Genomic DNA, 23,081 nt, shown 5'->3' on the forward strand with positions numbered 1-23,081 from the left:
CCTTAGAAAACCATGAAGCTCCATCAACTGGATCAATACCTCATGCTATATGAGGTGCAACACTTGCATCATTTTCAAGGTCAGTGCAATCTTTTCATCATGACTTTCTCATTGACAACATTCATATTTGAAATAAGTTTAATGAAATATGTAACCAATAGTGTAGTTGAACTAGTATGTCCATAGAAATTGAAAATGTCTTTGCCCCATCTTGGATCCAAGAGCTCATTTTGATATCCTAGGATACTTGAGAATCTAAAGGACCAAACCCTACGATGCCCTACTCTTCTTGGAATGATGCCATATTTCTTCGCTTCCAAATCTTCAAATTGAAAAACTGATATGTAATTTTGGAAACACATCATGGTCATGCCACTTCTTCATATCAATGGAGTTATCAAAGGAGTGTTCATATGCATTCAAACTCTGCTGGATGTCCCCACCTTTACAAACATAATGTCACTTCAAAATCTTTTGGTGGAGTCTTTGATCCTTCATGAAGTCACGAGATGAGAAAAGATCTTCAAAAGATAAATGCCCAGCTACTATAGCCAGTTTATTTAATCTTGGGCTTTGGACTTTCTTCTTGCAACCACACAAATTTGTTACCTCCCAAACCAACACTTCAAATGTTACATAGACTTTTAACAAAGTGAAACTAAGGTGAAATGTGCCTCCAAATATGTGAAACACACATTGAACAATGCATCTTTACCCCAAAAGTGTTCTTTAAAGGTGAAGTACATCTCCAAATAGGTGGAAACTCCTTCATCAAGCCAATATAACCCCTTTTCTTTCCATGTGTCATGCTTGAGGCCACCAATGAGGTAGGGCATTCCCCATTAGTGGGTGTTTTCATGTCATGATAACCCTAAACACCTCATTGTGCTCCAAGAAGTGGAGTGTTCTTCCATCATTGTGAAAACCTTGTTTTATGAGATTGAATGGTTCCATATGTGCATGTCCTCTCTACAACGAAGCACTTAACCCTAACCCTAAGAGGGATTGTCAACTTATGCTTACCTGCAGCCTGCTTCTTTCTTCTTCTAGGGTGGGGCATTCTCCAATCCATGGGTTTATGGTTCTCCTTCAAGGCAACATTACCCCTTCGCATCTTTGGTCTTCCCTGAATGATGCTTAGGCGAGATAGAACAAGGCGCATAGCCTCACAACTTGTAAGTGCCACTGAACTCCAAAGATTTCCTGTCGTGTTTGTGAGAGAAGGATCTTGTAAATGCGAAATAAGTCATGCATTTTCAGGTGGTAACAATTCATTTTTTAGGATTTTTAATTAGCAAGATTAAACTGATTTTGCCTTGCTGATTTTTGTCCATTCCATCCCCTTGATTGCCCATAATAACTTGGCACCAGTCACTAGTGAATTTCAAGCATATAATTACGATTTCAAGTGCTGTAATTGACAAATCAGTCATCAAATTCAAGGAGTCTTCTTTGTGACATGAAGTTTACTTGTAGCTGCTCACAGTTCAAACATAAAGAATCATCTAGGGACACCCCTCTTAGATTATCAAGCACTAAATTGGAGGTGAAAGGTATTTTGCCAGTGGCCTGATCTGTTCATCTGAAATCCCCTGGGTTTTCTCGAAGGAAATTTTTGAGTGATAACAATGTTAATTTCACTTTTGTAAAACTTCATTTTGTTTTGATATATAAGAGAAGGATGAAACCCTTACTAGGGGCCCAACTCAACATTAAAGTGTATTTAGGCTCTTATTTAAATTATTAATTATCTTAAAGTCTTGTTATCCACTATAAGTGGGTGACCCCATGAGAGAATTTGATCTCTTCAGCTCGCAGCCAACAAGCACAAACAACCATCGATGTAGCTGATATATTGTGCCATTTGATTTTTGCTCCCTACATTAGTCATATGTCCCCTTGCCCATCTGTCGAGAGCATATGTTAGAAGGTGGGTAATCCAACCCAAAAGGCTTGGGCATCTTGGGCATCTTGGGCATGGATTATTGGGTGACTTGGAAGAAGGAAGGGCTTTGACCGTGGTTTTGTTCCCCCACCTTAAATGGAGGTTTAATCCTTAATCCTATTCTTGTGGGATCTCTCCTATTGACCTATGGTTTTAGGAAGGGCACTACTTGGGAAACCCCTATTTGGGTAGCGTGGTCTTGTTTTCCTGTTCCACATATTTCACTCTCCTCCACACAATACAAGCCCTATTTCATCATTTTCTTTCTCTGTCTCCACGTCATCACTAGGTCCAGAAGGCATTGACACTCCCCCTTCGCTTGTCCACATAGCTGGGTCGGGCTTGGAAATGTTGCTCTAGAGATTGATGCAGCTAAAGGAGCATTAAAAACATATCATGGCCACAAGCAATAAACAAAAGAAAAGAATATTATAAAATGCAAAAGATGTCTGAGACATTTAATATAGCACGTGGGCAAAAGCCAAACATGAGCTCTACCCCTTTATCATGGCCATCACCTTGGTTCCTAAGGCCTATGAGTGCCCCCACATCATTAAGGAACCCATGCACGCGCCAACCCTTGGGGGCCGATGAACTGCACCACCATAACGGGGTAATAACTGTTTTACATCATACACAAGTAACACAACATGTTCTCATTTCCTGGAGCCCTAAACAATAATATAAAGAAAAAATCAAGAAAAGGAAAATAAAGAAGGGTGGAGAAACAAAGGTCGGGGTAACTCATGTATCCACGATTGCTCCCTCCTACATCTATACACCCAATATGTGGACATCCCTCATCATTGCCACCCTTGAATCCGTGGCATTTGGCTTCAAGGCCCTTGTGACCCCATCCATTTTATCATCATTCACATACCACCTATTGATTGAAGGATGTACGGGACCTATCGTTCCCCTTAAGGGTTGGGAACACCTAATATGGTTGTTTATTAACCACTCCTACCTAGGGAGGTAATACTATTACGAGATCAAAACCCCAAATTTGGAAGGGAAGCCCCATATGAAGTCTCAATTTGCACTTGAATAACAAGATTGGTTCACTTAGATGCACTAATTAATTATTGTACCTGATGGTGAGGATGCAACCTTGGGCATTAGATGTAATTGGTAGGTGGTTTCATTATGGGCTAGGCAACTTAATTGGGGCCCAAGTCCACCAGAGGATCATATGAACACCCCTAGATGAAGCGCTGAGAGCCATGGGACTCTTATCTTGTGCGAAGCATCATTCCATGCCATGGGCACCTTCAACACCCTCAATATTCCGCTCTATTGCCCTTCATTATTCACGAGATGATGCATTTGGACCAGTGTGCCCTATCTGGCTTAGCATTTACCAGGTGGTGTGACAGCTGATCCAAGGCCCAAAGGAGGTTTGTCTCACCCTTTGATACATGGGAGGGAAAGCACCATTTCTAGAGCCCTTAGCATTTGAGCATTTACAAGCTATTTTATCACTGGGAGACCCATGAGACCAATTTTTGTGCCCCAAACACAAATTGGGGCCCACATGATGATTTACATGGAGATTAAGGGGCCATCCCCTTGTTCGAGATTTATGGAGCCCTCTCACACATTTTGGCACAAAGAGGACTCAATGTTGCCTTCCAACAACCCTACATCAACTTGATGTCATCATTTTAGCTTGTGTTTGGATGGCTAATTCATATTTTTATGAAGCGACTTGGTTAGCTTGTGACCAAGGGATGTATCTTACCCATTTTTATAATGTTAAGGGGCTAGTAGGTATAATTCGACATAGTTAGACACAAATAAATAAGAGAAAGATAATTTCTAGTCTATCATTGTCATCACTTGGGATTGCAACCTCTTTAGCAAATTCACACTTGTTCTTGGATTGGCTATTGGAGTATCTTGGATGCATTTCGATATTTGGAGCTGATTTTTGATCTTCTTTTGGAGCTATCTCTTGATTGTAGATGGATATATTACATGCCATCTTGTAAGTGCCTTTTTGTTGAAATTTTTCTCTTGAAATAATGTCTAATGTATGGAATTGCTGCAACTAGATTAATGCTACATTGTGCCCTAATTTTGTGAAGATAAATTTTAAAAATCTATTTGGTTGGGAATTGCATATGTTACTCGTGATATGACATGTGATGAATGTTCTTAGTGGTGAAATATTGTTTTTCTCCATAAAACTCCATAATTCTTGAGCGGGTAATTGTTGAGGGTTGGTACCTAGGACATCAATTCTTGACCTCCTTTAGGACAATTTTGGCTAATCTAAAGCATCCATGACTCCAAATGCCCAAAGGACAAGGCATTGGTCCAAGCCTTTGGTGATCAAACTCAAATTCTCTATAATTTTCCTCTCCAAAATTTCGATCCCCTAAAGTAGGATGACTAGGCTAGGGCATATAGAAAATTGCATTAGAGAGCGAGTTGGTGGATTCCGGGAGCATAGACACCAAGCCTAGGATCTTATATCCTAGTCCTTAAAGTTTGGTGAGAATCCCATAGGTTTTCGTCCATAAAATCTCTTGCCCTAGTCGTGCCCTAAGAGGGCAACCTTGGCTTGTAGTTCCTCAACTTGGGGACTTCTTTGAGGGTTGTATGGGCTTAGTACCTAGTGAAATAAATCATAAGAATTCCTTTCTCCTCCTTGCCTTAACCTTGGAAGTGCCTCTTCCTACGATTATCCATAAACCCTAGGTCTTGTACAAGTCTCTTAGAGGGAGCGAAGTACCCTTTGAAGCATCATTTCATCACCCTAAGCTTCCCTCTAGAGGTCCTATCTCATCACATAGCAGCTTAAACCCTAGAACATCTATTAAAGGGTGATTATCCTCCTACCGAGACTCCTTCCATCAATGAAAGTCTATAAAGAGCAGGGGATATTCGCTGTGGTGACAATGGGCCATTGCCCCATTGTTAGCACTTGGTCTAGCTCTTTGTCTTGTAGGGTTTCCCTCTTCAAGGCTTGCTAGAGTTTGTGGTAACAAGTCTATTAGGGCTTACTTCACGCATGTGAACTTATACAAATGTTACAAATATAATATACTCTACTAAAGAGTTGAAGACCTTGATACGACATTATGAACTTTCATACAAACTGCTTGTTGTTGCCGTCTTGTAGACACACCTAAGTTAGTGAGAAAATCCCTTAACCCCACAAGTTGTGGTTGGTGGTAAAATCAAGAGATGGGGTTGTCATCTATTCCCAACTCTCTCTATTTAAGCTCTCTCCTAGTTAAGCTAACGAGGGTGGTCCCTAAATGAAAAGTTAAGTTAAAAAGGGTGTGAGCTTTCTAGGAGATGTTAAAGTCAATTTGATTACTTAAAGATTATGAGCAAGTTCAACAAGTATGATAAACAATATGAAATGAAATATATCCTCAATAACCATCAACACATAAATCAAAGATGAGCATATAAAACTAGTGCCTTCAATATTGCTTCAAAATAAATAACACTTGCTTTAAAAATGAAATGTTTCAAAATAAAAGATCAAGTAATCTTGCAAATCAAATGATTCAAATTGCAAGATATAAAAATTGCTCTTAAAGAAATGCTTTCAAAATTTATCCATTGACAATTCCAAAACGTGTAAAGAAGCAATGTAAAATAACCTGCAATATGACTAAAGCTTTACTTGCAAAATGAAAGATATGGTACTTGCCTAATGAGATATTTCAAAATGATCAATTCAAGACATTTTCATCATGACAAGCATATAAATAAATTGCAAGTAAAATAGCTTGAAAAGTAAAATGAATTAAGATGAAATGCACTTAACTTAGGTTAGATGCAATTATGTTGGTTAATTTTAAGCTAGATGCTTACTCTAAGTGAGAAAAATTTATTTTTGAACTCTTGCCAAACGGTAAAAATTAGGGTGACTATAAGAAAGAGGGGTTGAGGGCACGAAGATGTCATTAACAATACCCTTCCCCTCAGTCTTACTAGCTAGTGTGTGTCTTCGTTCCTACAAGGGGACAAGCCACACCCATAACTGCAGGGTCACACACCCTATTCTTACTTTGTACCAATTGGAAGAATTTTCCAAGAAATTCTTTTCCCTATGATGTCTATCAATGAAGCTTATGCTTGGAGGTTAATTGAGTTAAAATGCAAACTGTGCTAAAAATGCAAGTAAGTTTATTAGTGCTTTGCGAAAAAAGAATTGCCTCAAGTAAATGGAAATATGCTCACAATGATATAACTTGAAATATTGCTCTCAAAATTGTAAAGACATATAAACATAAGCTTTATAAGTAAAGGAAATTGTATAAATAAACAATAAACTTATAGAAATTGAAAATAAGAGGAAACTTGGTTGTAAAGTGTGCTTTGAAAATAAATGAGCAAAACCACCAGTGAGCCTATTGTGAGGCAAATTGTAAAGAGAACAAATGTTAAACAACTAAATTAAATTTGCTACACAAATTGAGATACTTGCACTGTAATAAATGAGTTTCTGTAAAATATCAACATGTACTTTCAAAGAAAAATACAATGCAACGCATCAAATGAAAACTTGTAGCAAAATTTAACTTAGAAAAGCAAAGTGTGAGAGTGAGGTTGTGTTAATTTTAAAATATGCAAATGGAAAGATTGAAAAGAAAAGTTAATCCACCCACAAAATTCCTCTTTCTAAAAGGAGAAAGGATGCCTTGGGTAAAACCCAAGCTCCCACAAAAATGCTAAGCCTTTTATTAACTTGTTACAATGACGTAAAAGGCTCTTAGAGGGCTGCCCACAAGATGAAAAAGATTTGTACAAGATGAGAGCTAGAAAAATCTAGAAAATCCCTCCAAACTATGGTAACCTCAAGGACCAGTGAAGTCCTAACATCAGAAAATTACAAGCTCCAATAGGGCCCACGACCTAGCTTTCTTTGCGGCTCCTTCTAGTCCCTACGACCTTCTTAGAATGAATCTTGAATGTTTGAGAGGTCCTGTAAGAAAAATAGTTAGAGTTTCAATGGTCTTTCCTCAAGGCACTTGTCAAAACTCCAACTATGGGCTGCAAAACCAAGACACAATTAGTGTAGAGAGAGAGTGTGTAAAATGAACAATTATGATACAAAATAGTGTACAAAAACAAATCAAGTGATAGGAGTGAACCCCATCACTTGCCTAGTTTGGAAAATGCTCTTGAATAGCTAAATAGATCAATGAAAGCACAATTTTTTAAAGAGGTTTAAATTTAGAAATATTTTGTTTGTATACAAGCTATGTCCAAGAAAACCTTTACAACAACTACTTTATAAGATAAAATTATGGAGGCTCAAAGAACCAATGAGAGCTCTTTGGAGAATGTGTCAAGAGTGGGTTGGTCTCTCCAAAGACTTCTCTTCATGCTTGATATTTGATTCCAATAAGATTTTTATTCGACAACACTTCAATCAAACATTAGTCCCATATAGATCTAGCAAATAAGTAATGATATGAAAACTCTAGAATTTATTGGAAAATAACTAGAGATTTCTACACCTAGAGCATATTCTTAAATCAATTGCCAATGCAAAATAACTTTACATTAACAAATCTACAAGAGCATATGGAAATAAAATTGATCAAAGCATGAGCAAAAAAGTTATACCAATAGTCTTCCAATCATCATCCTCCAATGGAACAACTCATGAATGAACCCCAAAGTCTTTTATTGCAATTGAGAACAAGTGTACATAAGAGCAGAGCTTTTCAAGCACAATAGCTCGTAACAATGGATACAAAATGAAAGCACAAAGCTCTATTATATAGAGAAATGGGAGCAAATCCCAATATAGCAACCAAGTGACAAATGGCCATGGAGAAGATCCCAAGGGAGGAAATCGAACTCCAAGTGTGCATACAAGCCAAGCCAAGTGTGAACTAATCAAGAAGTTAACACATGTCAATCTCCATGATCAAACCATGTGATGACACCTCATCCTCATGAAATGCGTTGATCCTCCTATAGAAATTGCGTGGGCCTCCTTGGGAATCGCATTAATCCTCTTCTTGAGTGTGAGAGCTAAGAGGAGTGGAAGTGGAGACATGTTTCCATAATAATCTCAATCAAATATTCCATAAGATGTCCCACATGTGCATTTACTCCAAGAAATTCGATTTTCCAAGTAAGAAGTTTCCTCATTAATGCCATAAATTCTATTTCCTTGAGTGGACCATGTATTTATGATGCAAGGTGCCAAATCATGCTCCACTTGTCCTTTGACTCATTCCTTTGACTTGAGATAATTTCTAAGTAATTTCCATGTTATTTCGCCACATGGAGTTATTTATTTTTCTAGTTTCATTTATTGTCAAATTTCCCACTAAACTTAAGAAAAATGGGTTTTGAGGGTCTAAAACTTATTTTTACCCCTCAAAGTGTGTCATAGTAGAAATTTGAGGGTGAGAGGTGTAATTTTAAGCACACACATCCCATACAACTTCTCTAGATATCATTTTTTACATTATATATTCAAATTTTATTCAAATATCTGCTTTGTGGAAAAAAAAGAAGAAAAGGAACCCCTAGACCTAATCGCATTCCACGAAATTTTATGAGTAATCTAGTATGGTAATATATAGTGACTCTAGATACTAGGACTCATCCAAGGCCACGCCTTCAAGCCGTACTCCGACTTTGGGGTTATGCTTGGAGGAAAAAAAATTCAATTAATTATCAAGTCCCCGTAAGGATATAATAATTAACCAAGTAAAAGAAAACCTCCCAGAGTAAACTCACTTGGTGACAAGGTCCCAAGTTATTTAGGTCTGTTACATGACTCAATTCATCATACTAGCATCACTTTACATCATCCCCGCAGGGCTTGTGGAATTTGAGTACAACAGAAGAAGATGAGAAGAAAAAGTAGAGTTGAGAAACTCTGATGATATGGTGAAATCTGATAGTACATGAAGCCTATGATACATCCTTGGGCATGGAGTCTTCAAAAATATTTGGGTACACTTCAGTGGTCAACAATGCTAATTTACATAAGATCAGTGTTGCGGGGGAGCGCCCCCCCCCCCCCCGCTCCCGCTCCCGATCCGCGCTCCGGGCGGGAGAGGGTCGGGAGCGCGCTCCCGAAATCGCTCCCGATTTCGGGAGCGCGCTCCCTAAAAAAAATTTCGCTCCCTGCCTTTTCGGGAGCGTTTTCGGGAGCGTTTTGCCTTTTTTGCATTTTTTTTTTGTAGTAATGTTCGAAATGCAATTTTTTTTGAAAGAAACAAATAGTTTTTGAGTGGGGCAACTTAATGATCAAGTCTAGGCCCTAGTATTGATATGCTATTCATGGTAATGTTAAATTCTTAAAGTAAAAGTGACATTTTCTTTAATTTTCATTTTCATCCTTTTACTTAAATTTTTAACATTACCATGAAATGACTCAGGATGTTTGAGAGTGGTTTCGTCCTCATTGGATTTCATATGCAGAAAGTAGAATTTTAGATTTCATTCAAAATCCAGCAGACTTATCAGTTTTTCAGGATTTCAGGATTGGGGGATTGCAATGTTTCCATTGAATTTTGTCATGTATTAGGGTATGGAACTCATATTTAATCAAGAGTACCAATCCCTCTATGTACCTTGATGTTAGTGACATTGGTTGTCGAACTCCTCTATCATGACCCTTCTAAAAATGTACGCATCACTCAAACAAAATCTTGACTTGACATGCTATGCTTTTTCTATCTTATGTTAATGCTTAGAGGGTGATATTAATGACAAAGATCCCTATACAGATACAAAGGTAATGACAAAGATACCTCTGGATATTAATGCTTGGAGGGTGATATTAATGACAAAGATCCTGATTTTGCAACAAGACTAAAAAATTAGACATTTCTCGTGGTGGCAAGAGGCCCAAGCATAAGAAATAGATAATAGATTTACTTCTCTTCTCTAGTTTCTAGTAGCTTTTATAACTATTGACTCTTTCATATTTATTATGATATTTTTTTAAACAATATATGACAATTTAAGTTTGAAGTTGGCAATTATAACTCATTAGTAATGAATTATGAATATGATGCTTCATGAAAGTTGAAAGTTGTTTCATTTCGTTTCATTTTATAACATTTCATTTCATGTTAGATATTATTTGTTGTAATGGTTACACTTAGCTTACAAGTACAACTTTGGTGATCAATGATGATAAATGTTATATATTGAATTTTGAAAGCTTGAAACTTTAAGATTGATGAATCATGAGACTCAATATGTTGTATGTTACTATGTTACTAACTTGCGGACGTGGTTGATGAAGATTATAACTTCTAGATGATTGTTGTTATATGGTTCAATCTATGCTTTTTTATGTTTTTTATATCTAATTCATCATTCTACATGTTTTTGTTGACATATATGTATCAAAAATTAAAAAATATAAAATATATATATATTTTTAAAAAATCGCTCCGGGATTCGCTCCCAAACCGGGAGCTTCTGAAAATGGTCGCTCCCGCTCCCGCTTCCGCTCCCGCTCCCGCTTCCGCTCCCGCTCCCAAGTAACATTGCATAAGATTAATGTTGTATCGTTAGCGTCTCAAGTTACAAGAAGGTGCATGGATGGGTCAGCTTCATGCATTGTGTACACGTGTTCCTCTTGCACTACATGCGAGGTTTATCCATTGGGCACTCCTTGCAGAATTGTGTTAGTTACTTGTTAAGTTGCACTACATTACTCTGCGATTGAGTGAGTCTGTACCTAACCTAATATATATATATATATATATATATATATATATATACGTTGGCTTGGTTCTAATGACAATGAGTTGCACAACTCCAAATAAATAAGAGAATAACTCCATATAATTCCAAAGCATAACAATATCGAATAATGATATTGTCTATATCATATGTATATGAGTAAAATGAGTTTATCTTCCATATATATTAATTATTACCTTTGTTACACGGGAACCGCTCCCAAGAGTTGGGAATCTCGTTCCAATGGTTCTCGTGCTCCTGGGAGCTTTGGAACAGTATGGGAACACTCCCTTTTCAGTGGGAGCTTGGGAAAGTTCCGGGAGCTTTGAAGACTATTTTTTTTGGAGTTCCGACGTTCCCTGGGGTTGGGGAATACAAAATCTATAGAGAAATATGCTGAACTGCCCACAAAACATGAGCCTAAGTTGAAACCTTCGTAGGAAGAAAGGCCAAAGACATCCTTAACACCGATATCCTTTTAATTGAGAAACTGGAGCAATCTCTTGATGGGTTAAGGAAGTGCGTGGCACCTCGATGTAAGGGCGATATTTGGGATGTCATGCTGATGAGTATTTCTTTTGTTGTTTATGTTTATATATTGCAAAAGATTGTGTGTGCATATTGTATGTGGCAGTCAATGTTTAAACATTAGAGTTGCTTTACTTTTTCTCTTAAGAATAACTAAAGAACATATGTAACCCTGTTCCTTTGTATTTTTAAGCTAGATTGTTTCAAAGACTCGTCATGTGTCATAATGAACTTGACATTTTAATATTATATATATAAAAGGGAGAGACTCAAAGAGAGACACCCAAAGAATATATGTATATATATAAGAGATTATATATTTATTATTTATATATTTAAATTGATTTTAATATTTGAATATTTTGATTCAATATTAATTTTGATTATTACATAAATTTATTTTTATATTTTAAATTTTTTTTATTATATAATATTACAGCTCCGGATTAGCTATTTCTTGTAGATTTTGGGGAAACCTCTAGCCATTCCCGACACCGTACCCAAGTTCCCAACGTTCCGCGTTCCAGAAACTCATGCAACATAGATTCTTACTCATTTTTCAAGTGGGCTATATTGTTGCCGACATATAAGTTATATAATTGATTTGGCACACACCAGTTATGTGGTACTTGTTATTACAAAATCTGGTACCTTAGTGCAAAGCCTTTCACAAGGGGCTAAGACAAGTGTAATATGGAAATGTTACCACTATCACCTAGGCAATCACTTTCTCTTTTTAGTGAAGGATGGATTCAACACAAGGGAGGCTTCCCTAGTAACTTCAAGGAATCCTTAGGAAAGAGGTAATTCAAGTGCAAGTTCTCCTATACTAGCTACTCATAACACCACCACTAAAATAGGATGTTTAAGGTGAGAACAAGGTGGTTCATTCAAAGCAATTTCTAGATTTGAGTGTGTGAAGTTTCTGGATTTAAGATAGGTCAAAGGGGGTACCCCAACATTACAAAATAATCTAAATCTATGGCTGCTGTAAAACTTATGTGAAAGATGGTATATTTCAGCAATATATGAAGTTATAACAGTAGCAAACAAATCAGTGCTTTACAGGCAAATGACCAATGAAAATTAGGGATGAAAATATAAGTTAAACTAAGGTTAAACTAACTAACTATTTCTGAAAATAAAGTAGCACATAACTTTCCCTTTTTACGGAAGGATGGATTCAACACAAGGGAGGCTTCGCTAGTAACTTCAAGGAATCCTTAGGCTAAAGGTGATTCAAGTATAGGTTCTCCTATATTAGCTACTCATAACACCACCAGTATAATAAGATGTTTAAGGTGAGAACAAAGTGGTTCATTCAAAGCAATTTCTAGATTTGAGTGTGTGAAGTTTCTAGATTTAAGATAGGTCAAAGAGGGCACCCCAACATTACAAAATAAGAAAAAGCTGTAGCTGCTGTAAAACTTAGGTGAAAGATGGTAGACTTCAGTAATATATGAAGTTATAACAGTAGCAAACAAATCAGTGCTTTAACAAGCAAATGACCAATTAAAATTAGGGATGAAAATATAAGTTAAACTAAGGTTAAACTAACTAACTATTTCTGAAAACAAGGTAGCAATTAACAGTCCTAAAATGCAAGACGTAAAGTCCTTAAAGGGCTGAAACATAAATCAGTGATGTAATAAATGATGATAAGATGTATTTTTGACCATACAAGTGCTAACCCACCCTAGACGTCTAACTTATCTATGGCTGCAAATTAAAGTATAGCTGTCACAAACCCTAGTCTAACCACAAAACATAAAATAAAAGGTTAAAATCTGAGTTCAATGATTGGTTATTGGGAGAGATTAGTGCCTTTTTTTTTTTGGCACATGGAGTCAAACTAAGGACTCTCTTGGACAAGTAAAGAATGGATAAAAGGTGATGAGTAATGTTGTTCACTACTAACCTGAGGAGCTCCTTCTATAGAGTGATGACTAGGGTTGTCCACTATTAATCTTAAAAGATCCTCCTATGACTTTTGCAAGCTCTCAAGGTGAAATAAAGGGAAGATTCTCCACTAGAACTCTTCTCAGGGTTTACAATATAGGTTCTATCCAAGAATAATATGCAAAGAATGCATCCTCACCACTAGATAAGCACAATTGCACTTAATACATATAACAAATAAATCCACAAACTCAAGAGGAACACTTACTTGATAAATCATTGCTCATCGATAAACCCTAGCCATGAACCATTCATTAAACTTGAAAAATAGTCCACAATTCAAACTTCATCTTTCCAGAAGGTCTCACTAGATATTCATCCATAGCTTAGATAAGAGAATAAGAGTAGATGGGTTGCGTGTTATCTCCACAAGTAGCAGTGATCCAAATGAGGGTAGTGCTTCCTCTATATATAATGAGGAAACCAAACACTTTTCCTTTACAAGAGCTAATATCCACTAAAAGCTCTAACACAAAAATCCATGATACAAGGTGGATAGGTCTAGCCCGACCCCCAAAAATGCCACTATAATGAAAAAATAATGCTCAATCATCAAGTTGTCCTCAATAAGTGCCCCATAAACATATCCTCAACACTGGGGAAACATTTCCCCATGTCTCCCCCAAAGGTGGATGTGGGGCGACATTTCCCCTAGTGGCCCCTAGTACTTGGAGTGTGGGAAATGTAGCATGTGTCCTTGTGGAACACTAAGATAAATAAGTTTGTTAAATTTGAATAATTAAGTGCCACAAAATCTATGGTCTCATTGCAACAATTGCTCATGCAATATACACTTGTCTAGTAGATTAAGAATTCATAGAGAAGGGCCTTGCAAATTCCGAAGTTTAGACTTGTTATAACTAGGAATTTTCCAATTTAAAACATAAAATATCTTGGTTTTCTACAGAGATGCCATTTCTTGAAGCAATTTCACCATTGGATTGCAATATACATTCTACTATTCTATTCTTTTATTGACACTTTAATATAATTTTGATCGTCTTTTAGTTGTCTGAAAACCATTTACTAACTCTTGAGCCCATTCCTAAAATGTTTCCATAACATGTGAAAAGTTTGGGGTCTGAACTCTTCCAACAATCAGTGTCCTGTCTTCTAAATGTTGCATCTCCTCAAATTGTTGATTTTCCTTTCTTTGATCCTAAAGCATCCTCAAGTGATTGCTAAGAGTCTATAGTACTTCGCCGGCTGTTGCTAGTTTATATAGTTATGTTGCATTCCTTTTTCATATTTGGAAACATTTTTAGAAATGTTCACTACAATAGTAACATGGGTAGAGTCTGACATATCAGATAGCTAAAGTCTGTCTCAAAATTTCCTATGATAGGGGATACTTGGTTTAAATGGTCAGTGAGCCAATGGCACAGTTAATGGTTAGATTGTAATACTGTACACGTCAAATATAATTCACTGTATGATAGATCTGTCGAATGGATTGGACATAGTTCCAGCTTCAGCAGATTACTTTTTTTTTTTAAATAGCAAATTGGAAAAAGGGTGGATGAGATCTGTTGTCGCTCGGATTGTACAGGCACCGCTATAATGACTTAGGGCGGGGGTTGTCACTCTGATCCCCGTCCACTCCGTTCTAGCTGTCTCCCAACAATAGCCTATGGGGGGTAGTCCCTATGGAAATGAAATGATGGAAAGCAAGTTGGAAACCAACTTGCCCGGGAGACACAGCGGAGTGGCTTAGTTACTTGGTTTAATTTAACAAGATTAAGGATTCAATTAGATTTAGAATGGAGACTAGTGCCTTATGGAGTCAAAAGCTCTTGCTTATTATAAATTATGACCAAGTAACTGGATGGACAAATGTTGCTTATATGATTGACTAACCTATATGCAATGCAACTCTTAAGACCTATGTGTGATGCAAAGATCTTGGTTAATCTTAGATTATATGCTTAGTCTAAATGAAACCTTTCCCTTAAGTGTTTTGAGAAACAGTCTTCAGAGTAGGTTGTGAGATGGAAGCCAACGAGAAGCAGACAATGGTTTGATTAACAATACCTCCCCCTGTGTTCCAACCACCTAGTTCCTCTGACGTTGTAGAGATTGTGGCTCTGACAACTGCAAGGTCACTGTGTTAACCACTAAGAAGGGTTGAATCCCTCAAGATAAATCACAAAGTTCTTATGACTATGGGATGTACACAAATCCTGTAATAACTTAACTCACACTTAGTCAAAATATCAATTGCAAGATTATTAAAGACAATGCCACAATTGAAACAATTAGAGATCTTCAAAGATATTTCAATCAAGTAAATGCCAATGATGATGCCAATATCAAATCCACAAGATGCCAATAATGAAAGATGCTCAAGAGTAAAACTTAAGATGTCAAAAGTAACTTAAACAAGATTTAGAAACTTAGAGCTTAGATGTGTGAGTGTCTTAAGTGCAAACTTTGACAATTATTAGAGCTTAAGACAAGACAAACGAATGTTAGATTTCCAATAATCAAAATCAGCAGTAATACTTTAGAAATATCAACACTTGTTATTCTTATGACAGTAGTAATAAAATCACTTTAGATTCGAGAAACAACAAGCCTATGATAGCCACAGATGATCAATGAGATGCCCAACACTTTTCTAATGTAAATTATGAGTTTTAGCCCACTTTAAGATGCAATGTTTAGACCAGTGTTGTTAAAAGCGCGCTTTTTTCCCTAAGCCGATTTAATCGCGCTTTTTATGGGAAAAAAGCGCCTAAATTTTTTTTTGTCGCTTTTTTCGAAAAAAGCGCGCTTTTTTCGTAAAAAAGCTCGGGGGTCCCTGGCAGCGCGATTTATAATGAAAATTGAAAAAAAATGAAAAAAAATGAATATTTTTGTACCAAACGCTTTTTTCCCGCTTTTTCCGATTTTTTCCGCTTCATTCCCGGCGCCGATTTAATCCCGCTCGCGCTTTTAACAACATTGGTTTAGACTTATATCAGATCTGATTTAACTTATTATAGCAGTAAGTAGATCCTAAAATCAGTGAGCTATTGATGTTGTAACAAGTACCAAAATTAAGCCCAAAACTTGGAAAAATTTGCCAAAACTGAAGAATTCAATTGTTGAGCCCATTTAGATGTGTTATTCAGAAAAATTCAGATCTGATCTAGCACTTATGCAGAAAATTTCCAGCAAGCTAAAATTTAGATCCAAGCTAGATTCTCAATGACCAAGTGGCCAAATTTATAGAAAAATTGAATTTTGCAATTTTAGAGCATTTTGACCAATTTAATGTGTATGTTAGGGATTTTAAGTCACTATTATAAATCAGAATTTACAACTGTAACAAAACAGTGATAAATTAGAGTTTAGAGTGCAAACCCTAGGCCTAAGGCCTTGAAGATCACTTTGCCCAAACTTGCCAAAATTTTGCAATGAAGTTGCCACCTACAAATCAATTTTTTCGAGTCCAAAATTTTGCAAAACCCACCAGTTATTTAGTCCCAAAAAATTTCAGAAATGGTTGAGGGTCAAAATAGGGCTAGAAGAGTGCTAGAGGCTAAGGAAAAGGCTCAAGAAAGTCAACAAAAAGGGCAAAGAGGTCAAAGAGGGGTTGAAGAAGGGTCAAGAAAGCCACAGAAGGGAGAGCGAAGGGCAAAGGAGAGAGGGAAAGCCCCAAAGGGCTTGACGCTAGGGTAACTAGGGCAAATTATGGCCTAAAAAGGCCACGACTAGCCTTTGAGGCAACCGTCTAGGGCTTGGGAGGGCAACTGTGTGGCCTAGGGCCCATGACTAGGCCTTTCAAGGTCTTGAAACCCTAATGCAAGGGCTAAAAGGGGAGGCCGAGGCCCCTAGAGGGTACAACCAACCTAAAAAGCCCTAAAAGGATGACACAGAGGGAAAAAGTGATGACAAAAGTGGTTTAGAGGCCAACGCTGGCCTTGGAGATGCCGGATCTGGGCCCGAGAGGGATAAAACTTGAAACTCCAACTTTAGAATTTTTTTATTCCTTTAGATCTGCAATTCTGTTTGGTTTCTTAAATAGCTGGCCCTGCAAAAATTTTTAGAGACTAGATCTTGCCCTCAAGGGACTAGATCTAGCTTTATTCCAACTTTCTCCACTTGATCACAAATAGATATACAAATGCTCGAAACCCCAATATATACAAAAAATCTAAAATCCCCGAAACCCCAATTAACAAAAATAATATACAAAATTATTTTACAAATCTATTTACAAAATTTACAAATGTACAAGGGTTTTGAAATAAATTTTGAGAAATAATTTTTATGGAGTTTTTTCTTTGATAAATGGCTAAAAATTCTTTAAAAATTAATGCATGCTATAGGCTAAGCAAAATTTAAATCAACCACATAAATATTTGGAATCCAAACAAAGTCGGTTCATGCCCATAGTTTGTGAACTTGGAGACCAAGAATTGGGGAACCTGCAAACACTATATATTTCTCAAGAAAATTTGTTAGACAATATGGCGAATCAAATCATCTAAGATAAACCCAAAATCTATCAATAGAATGATTTTATCCCCATCTAATGAAAAACAAATTTTAACATTAATCAACACAATATAGGAAAACCCATACCCAACACATACCACAAATCAACTAACACTGAACACCTTTAACTGCACCCTAAAGTCTTTATTATGATTCAAATAAATGTTCCTAGCGGGACAATAGTGTTACATCAATATTTCAGAAGCAATTTCTTAGTCAAATTTTAGATGGCTTTGACATACAATTGACTCTCTATATATAGATAAATCCTCCAAGTGGAAAATAACGACTAGCTGGCTTGATCCTCATCAAAATAATCTTGGCCGTTTAAAAATACTTTATTATCTTTTAATCTTAGCCACTGAATTTTTATTTTTTGAGGAATTTTCAAATTTCTCATTAAATCCTTTTTTTATTCGCTCAAAATTAATTATTTTGAACTAATTTACTCAAAAAATTGACTTTCACTTAATTGCTAAAGTCCAAGGGTCCATTTTTTCTTGAAATTTCCAATATTCCCTTCGTGGGGGACCACCAAAACTTAATGTTTTTGATACCCACGAATTTTTCCATTTGGAGAATTTAATTTTTCTAGGCTTTTAATTTTGACTCTTATTAATTAAATTTCTGGCTTAGGATTTTAATTTATTTTTGCCAGAAAATTTAATTAATTGACACTTGAGGGGATTAAATATTTTCCCACCCTCTAATATATTAACCATGGTGTTTAAGTACGAAGGACCATGCACTAAAATATTTTTTACATAATTTTTACAATTCAAGCCTCAAAGGGGGAATACCCGTTTGGCTTAGACCTTCAAATTACATACTCAATTCTGTGACACAATATGATCTAGTAGACCAAGTGATTTATAATAAAATAATTTAGCCAATTAGCTTAAATTATTTCCAAATCATTTTTGAATAAAATTTGAATAGAACACTAGGACTGACCTTAGACTTTGACGACAAATTCCACCCTAGCTTTGGGGTGAGGTTGGAGGGAAAAACTACGCTGAGTCCCAACCATCCGTGTTTAGAAACACAGATGAGTCTGTAAGACGAAAAACCTCCTAGGATGAAATTTTTGCCAAAGTAATAGGCTTACCTAGGTTGTTACATACATACATGGTCCTACTAGCATCATTTACATTAAAAACTTGCATAATGGGTTTACAACGACACATAACGCTGATGGTTGATGATGTCAATCTTTTGAAAAAATAGGTACATCTGCTTCCTTGGAACTTTGACGAAAATGAGTGCAACACGATCAAGAGGAATGTTGCAGGTTAATTGCTGCAGATTAGACTCTATGTTCAATGCCGAAAAATTTTCCTGCTTTCTTTACTTAATTATTCAATGTGAAATCTTCTGTTGGCACTACATTACCAATTTAGTTTCTCAATGCAGTATGCTTAAACAGCTTTTAGATATAGTTTGATCTTTCTTTTTACAATTCCACTGACTGCTGGAGAGTATAAGCTCCAAAGACGTTAAATGAGAGGCGTCTTTAACATCTAGACATATAGGAACTTCTTGAAGTTAAAGCAGTTGTTTTGTACACGTTTATGGCAGCTACTTGAATGATGAAAGCTGGAAAGAAAAGAAACTACAAATTAGAGGGGAAATGATTCGATATTTAAGTCAAACTGAGTTAGATTTTATTATTGGATTGAAGATTGATTCAAAATTTTGAAACAGTTAGGTTTATACTGTTTTCTGTTCAAGCATGATCAGAGGAAGAGATCCTTAGTTTTCTTTTCTCATTTTTTTTGGAAGTAAGCCTGAAATTTTGTTGTCAAGCTCGAACTGTCTATACAAGTCAGGAACTAATGGGCACCCTATCTTTAGTCATTGCTGTCTAAAGTTTGGGAGAACAAATTAATACTTTTAATACAGCATGAATACAACTTATGGTGACATTGGATATCACACGAGTTGTTGGGGTTGTCCTGATCAGAGATGTGCTTCATCTTATGCATTTTTCGCAAAATAAAATTCTTTTTTTGTCAGCTGAATACTTGGGGCCTGGGTTTGTTTTTTTGAGTCACTGGTACATTCTTAAAATTGAGAGTATTAGTTCTTGATGGCCATGTATTTTGCATGCATTCAATAATATATTAATGCAGCCTTGGCAAGCTTTTTAGCTTTGTAAGTACAAATCATTTCATACTGCTGATTGAGCCATTGGTTGCATTCAGGTTGAATTAATGCACTTGCAGTTAAAGAGATCCAAAGGGAGGGCTGATACTCAAGATATTGAACTTTATATGGATATTATGATTGCCCTTTCACACAAGGATGGTAGAAATGCAGATTCTGCTGTTCTCGAAAGGCTAGCAGACAAACTCCAGCTTGGAACAGTGTCAGATTTAACTGTGGAGTCAAGGGCAGTGGATAAACTTATGAAAGAAAGAGGTGGTGATATCGGTGAGACTGCTGAACATATACTTTATCTTCTGAAAAAGATGAAAGATATGCAAGAGATTGGAAGCCTTGGAGGAGATACGATTGGTTTGGACAGTCTCTCTTTATCTGAAGTCTCATTAGAGAAGATTAGTTCTCCTGTTTGTCCAGAAGATTTCCGTTGTCCAATTTCATTAGAAATAATGCAAGATCCTGTTATTGTTGCCACAGGACAGGTAGGGACCAATCTCTTTTGTATATATTTGAAGTTGAATATGCAGTTAGTTTAGAAAAATTAAATAAAATGTGTGCTGGTTGTGTGTAGACATATGACCGATTATACATTCAGAGATGGCTTGACTCAGGACACAAAACATGCCCCAAAACTCAGCAAGTTTTACCCCACCTGACTTTAACACCAAATTACGTTCTTCGAAGCTTGATTGCACAATGGTGTGAAAGGCATGGTGTTGAAATGCCAAATAAAGCAGGTTCTAGTCGGTCTGATAGCTCGGATGTCTCTTTTGGAAACAGAACAAGTATAGATATTTTGGTCCAGCAGCTCTATTCTAGACAGATAGATGTGCAAAGAGCTGCTGCAGAAGAGATTCGACTACTTGCAAAAAGAAATGCAGATAACAGGCTTTTAATTGCAGAGGCAGGAGCTATTCCACAGTTAGTGAAATTGTTATCTTCAACTGACATGAAGACCCAGGAGCATGCAGTCACTGCCCTTTTAAATTTATCTATTCACAGCAGCAATAAGGGATTTATTGTTCAAGCAGGTGCTATCAATCGTATAATAGATGTCCTGAAGCATGGTAGCATGGAAGCAAGAGAAAATGCTGCTGCGACCCTTTTCAGCTTGTCTGTTGTGGATGAGAATAAAGTGATCATTGGGGCTTCAGGAGCCATCCCTCCTTTAGTTGATCTACTTCGTGATGGAACTGTGAGAGGGAAAAAGGATGCTGCTACTGCTATTTTTAATTTATCAATTTATCAAGGGAACAAATTTAGGGCTGTTAGGGCTGGAGTTGTTCCTCCTCTAATAGTGTTGCTTGTTGACCAAAGCATTGGAATGGTTGATGAAGCTCTTGCTATTCTTGCAATACTTGCTACTCATCAGGAGGGCCGGATTGCCATTGGCCAGCACTCTGCTATAGACATCCTTGTTGAATTGATCCATTCAGGTTCAGCTCGTAACAAGGAGAATGCTGCTGCTGTATTGCTGGCTTTGGGTATGAATGATTCATCTCATTTGTTGGCAGCAATGCAGCTTGGTGTATTTGAATACTTGATTGAACTTGCTCAGAATGGAACTACTAGAGCCAGACGGAAGGCAAGAGATCTGTTGAACCTTATAAGCAAACAGGAACATGTTCCATAAATGTGCCCGTGTACTTCATAAACTAGATGGCTGAACATGAACTGCATGTCATGAAAATTAAAGGGTGCATTCTTAATTGGAAATGTAACCCTCATCTTGTGTAGCTCACAAACCAGATAGCTGAACATGAACTGCATTATACACAAATTTAAGGTTGCATTCTTTATCAGGTATTGTTAAAAGAACAAAGTTACCTGACAGCAATTGGGATCCCTTTTTCTGTCTTCCAATCCCTTGGGATTCTAGTTCTGCACCAGATGTGACATCACCCTCACTGGATTTTAAACTTCTTAACTTGGATTCTATATCTGGGTATGTGTCAGTGGAGAAGTTAGTTTGGTGCTTCGACATGTTCTGCTAGAATATTTTCTGGTGCACGTTTAAATGTGTTTCAGCTTCAGTGGTTTTAAGGCCAGAAGGAGCGTTGACAAACATGACCAGCCTTATAGTTCTGGTGTTACTTACCAGAACTTGTGCATACTGAAGGAAACTAACAATTTACATTTTTGAAGGGGGATGCTGTTCTTGCTTGTAGTTGGGATGGTTAGGATGAAGAGAATCTTTATCTGATTTGACAAGTTAGAGAGTAGTGTGGGTGGATGCTGCTGGATTTAGACTTGTAGATTATGAATGGTGCAGTGGACAGATAAATGAAAAGAAGCATGCAATTGCTTGGGAAGCTGTAGAACAAGCAAGCATCCCAGGAACGAAAGCTTACCAGGCCATTACACCATTTGCATTCTTCAATCAAGGACATCAGACACGAAGTGTCAGGATGTCTAGACACAGTTCATTTTGATGGTTATGTTTGTCATCAGTCAATTGTGAACCTAGTGCGATAATACTATATTTTTAATTTATTGTTGATTCTGTTCTTGTAATCTGAAAACACAGATTAATGCTGCTCTGTTGTTCAGAGAAGCTGTAACTCGGAAGACTTTTCATAAAATTTTTAAATTTTGACAAGAATAGAATTCTCTTCCTGATGGAATTTCCTCGGCTGTCAATTATATTCTGAAGTCCTCAATTCTCTTACTAGCCCGTATCCACGTGTGCCTTCATGAGGGCCATGGCAATGCTTTTGGCTACACAACGATGCCATTCTGCCAAATAGAGCAGACAGCATAAATGATTGGAGAGCATATAAACAACAGAGTATCTCTGTTTTTAAGGAATTTTTAATTTCCTTGTTTATATGCATATAAATGGGATGCACAGGGGTGTGGGTCCTACATCTTAGTAGCAGATAGAATTGATTTTAAACGAGATGTTTAATTTATTTTATCATGGCACATGATTTAAAGAGTTTACCTTGAAAATGTGTAACACTACTCTATAGGCTGACAGGGCCTTTGTTAACTGGTGATTCAACTAAGTATTGATCTATTGACCAGGATTTCATTCTTGCCATAGACTACCCCACGCAAATGGATGGCTCAAGAAAAAGGGAGGAGGTCAAAGTGAAAGTCCCCACTCAAATGGATGGCTCAAAAAAAGGGAGGAGGTCAAAGTGAAAGTCCCGGGGTATTTGGCAAAATAGTTACTCAAACTGAGTGTGCAACCAAATGTTACGAGCCATAGAAAATTAGAAATTGCAGGCTAAATATGGGCAACACCATAATAACAGAAAATAGTTATTTTGTTTGCTGCGCTGCGCTTTTCTTCCATTTTTGTGCA

At 36.9% G+C, this 23,081-nt stretch overlaps 1 protein-coding gene across 1 annotated transcript in view; it reads left to right on the forward strand.

The window, feature by feature from the left end:
• The window catches only part of LOC149233505 (U-box domain-containing protein 13-like), a 52,064-nt gene extending 29,901 nt beyond the window's left edge, over nucleotides 1-22,163 (forward strand). The window contains exons 3-4 of the mRNA XM_089379779.1: nucleotides 19,813-20,253; nucleotides 20,343-22,163. Of these exons, the coding sequence (XP_089235905.1) occupies nucleotides 19,813-20,253; nucleotides 20,343-21,404 (1,503 nt within the window). The 3' untranslated portion in view covers nucleotides 21,405-22,163. The remainder of the gene's footprint in view (nucleotides 1-19,812; nucleotides 20,254-20,342) is intronic.
• Nucleotides 22,164-23,081: the final 918 nt, after the last annotated feature.

This window comes from Pinus tabuliformis, chromosome J (genome assembly GCF_031772625.1).
Source record: "Pinus tabuliformis cultivar Carrire ecotype Pingquan chromosome J, CPIR1, whole genome shotgun sequence".
NCBI lineage: Eukaryota > Viridiplantae > Streptophyta > Pinopsida > Pinales > Pinaceae > Pinus > Pinus tabuliformis.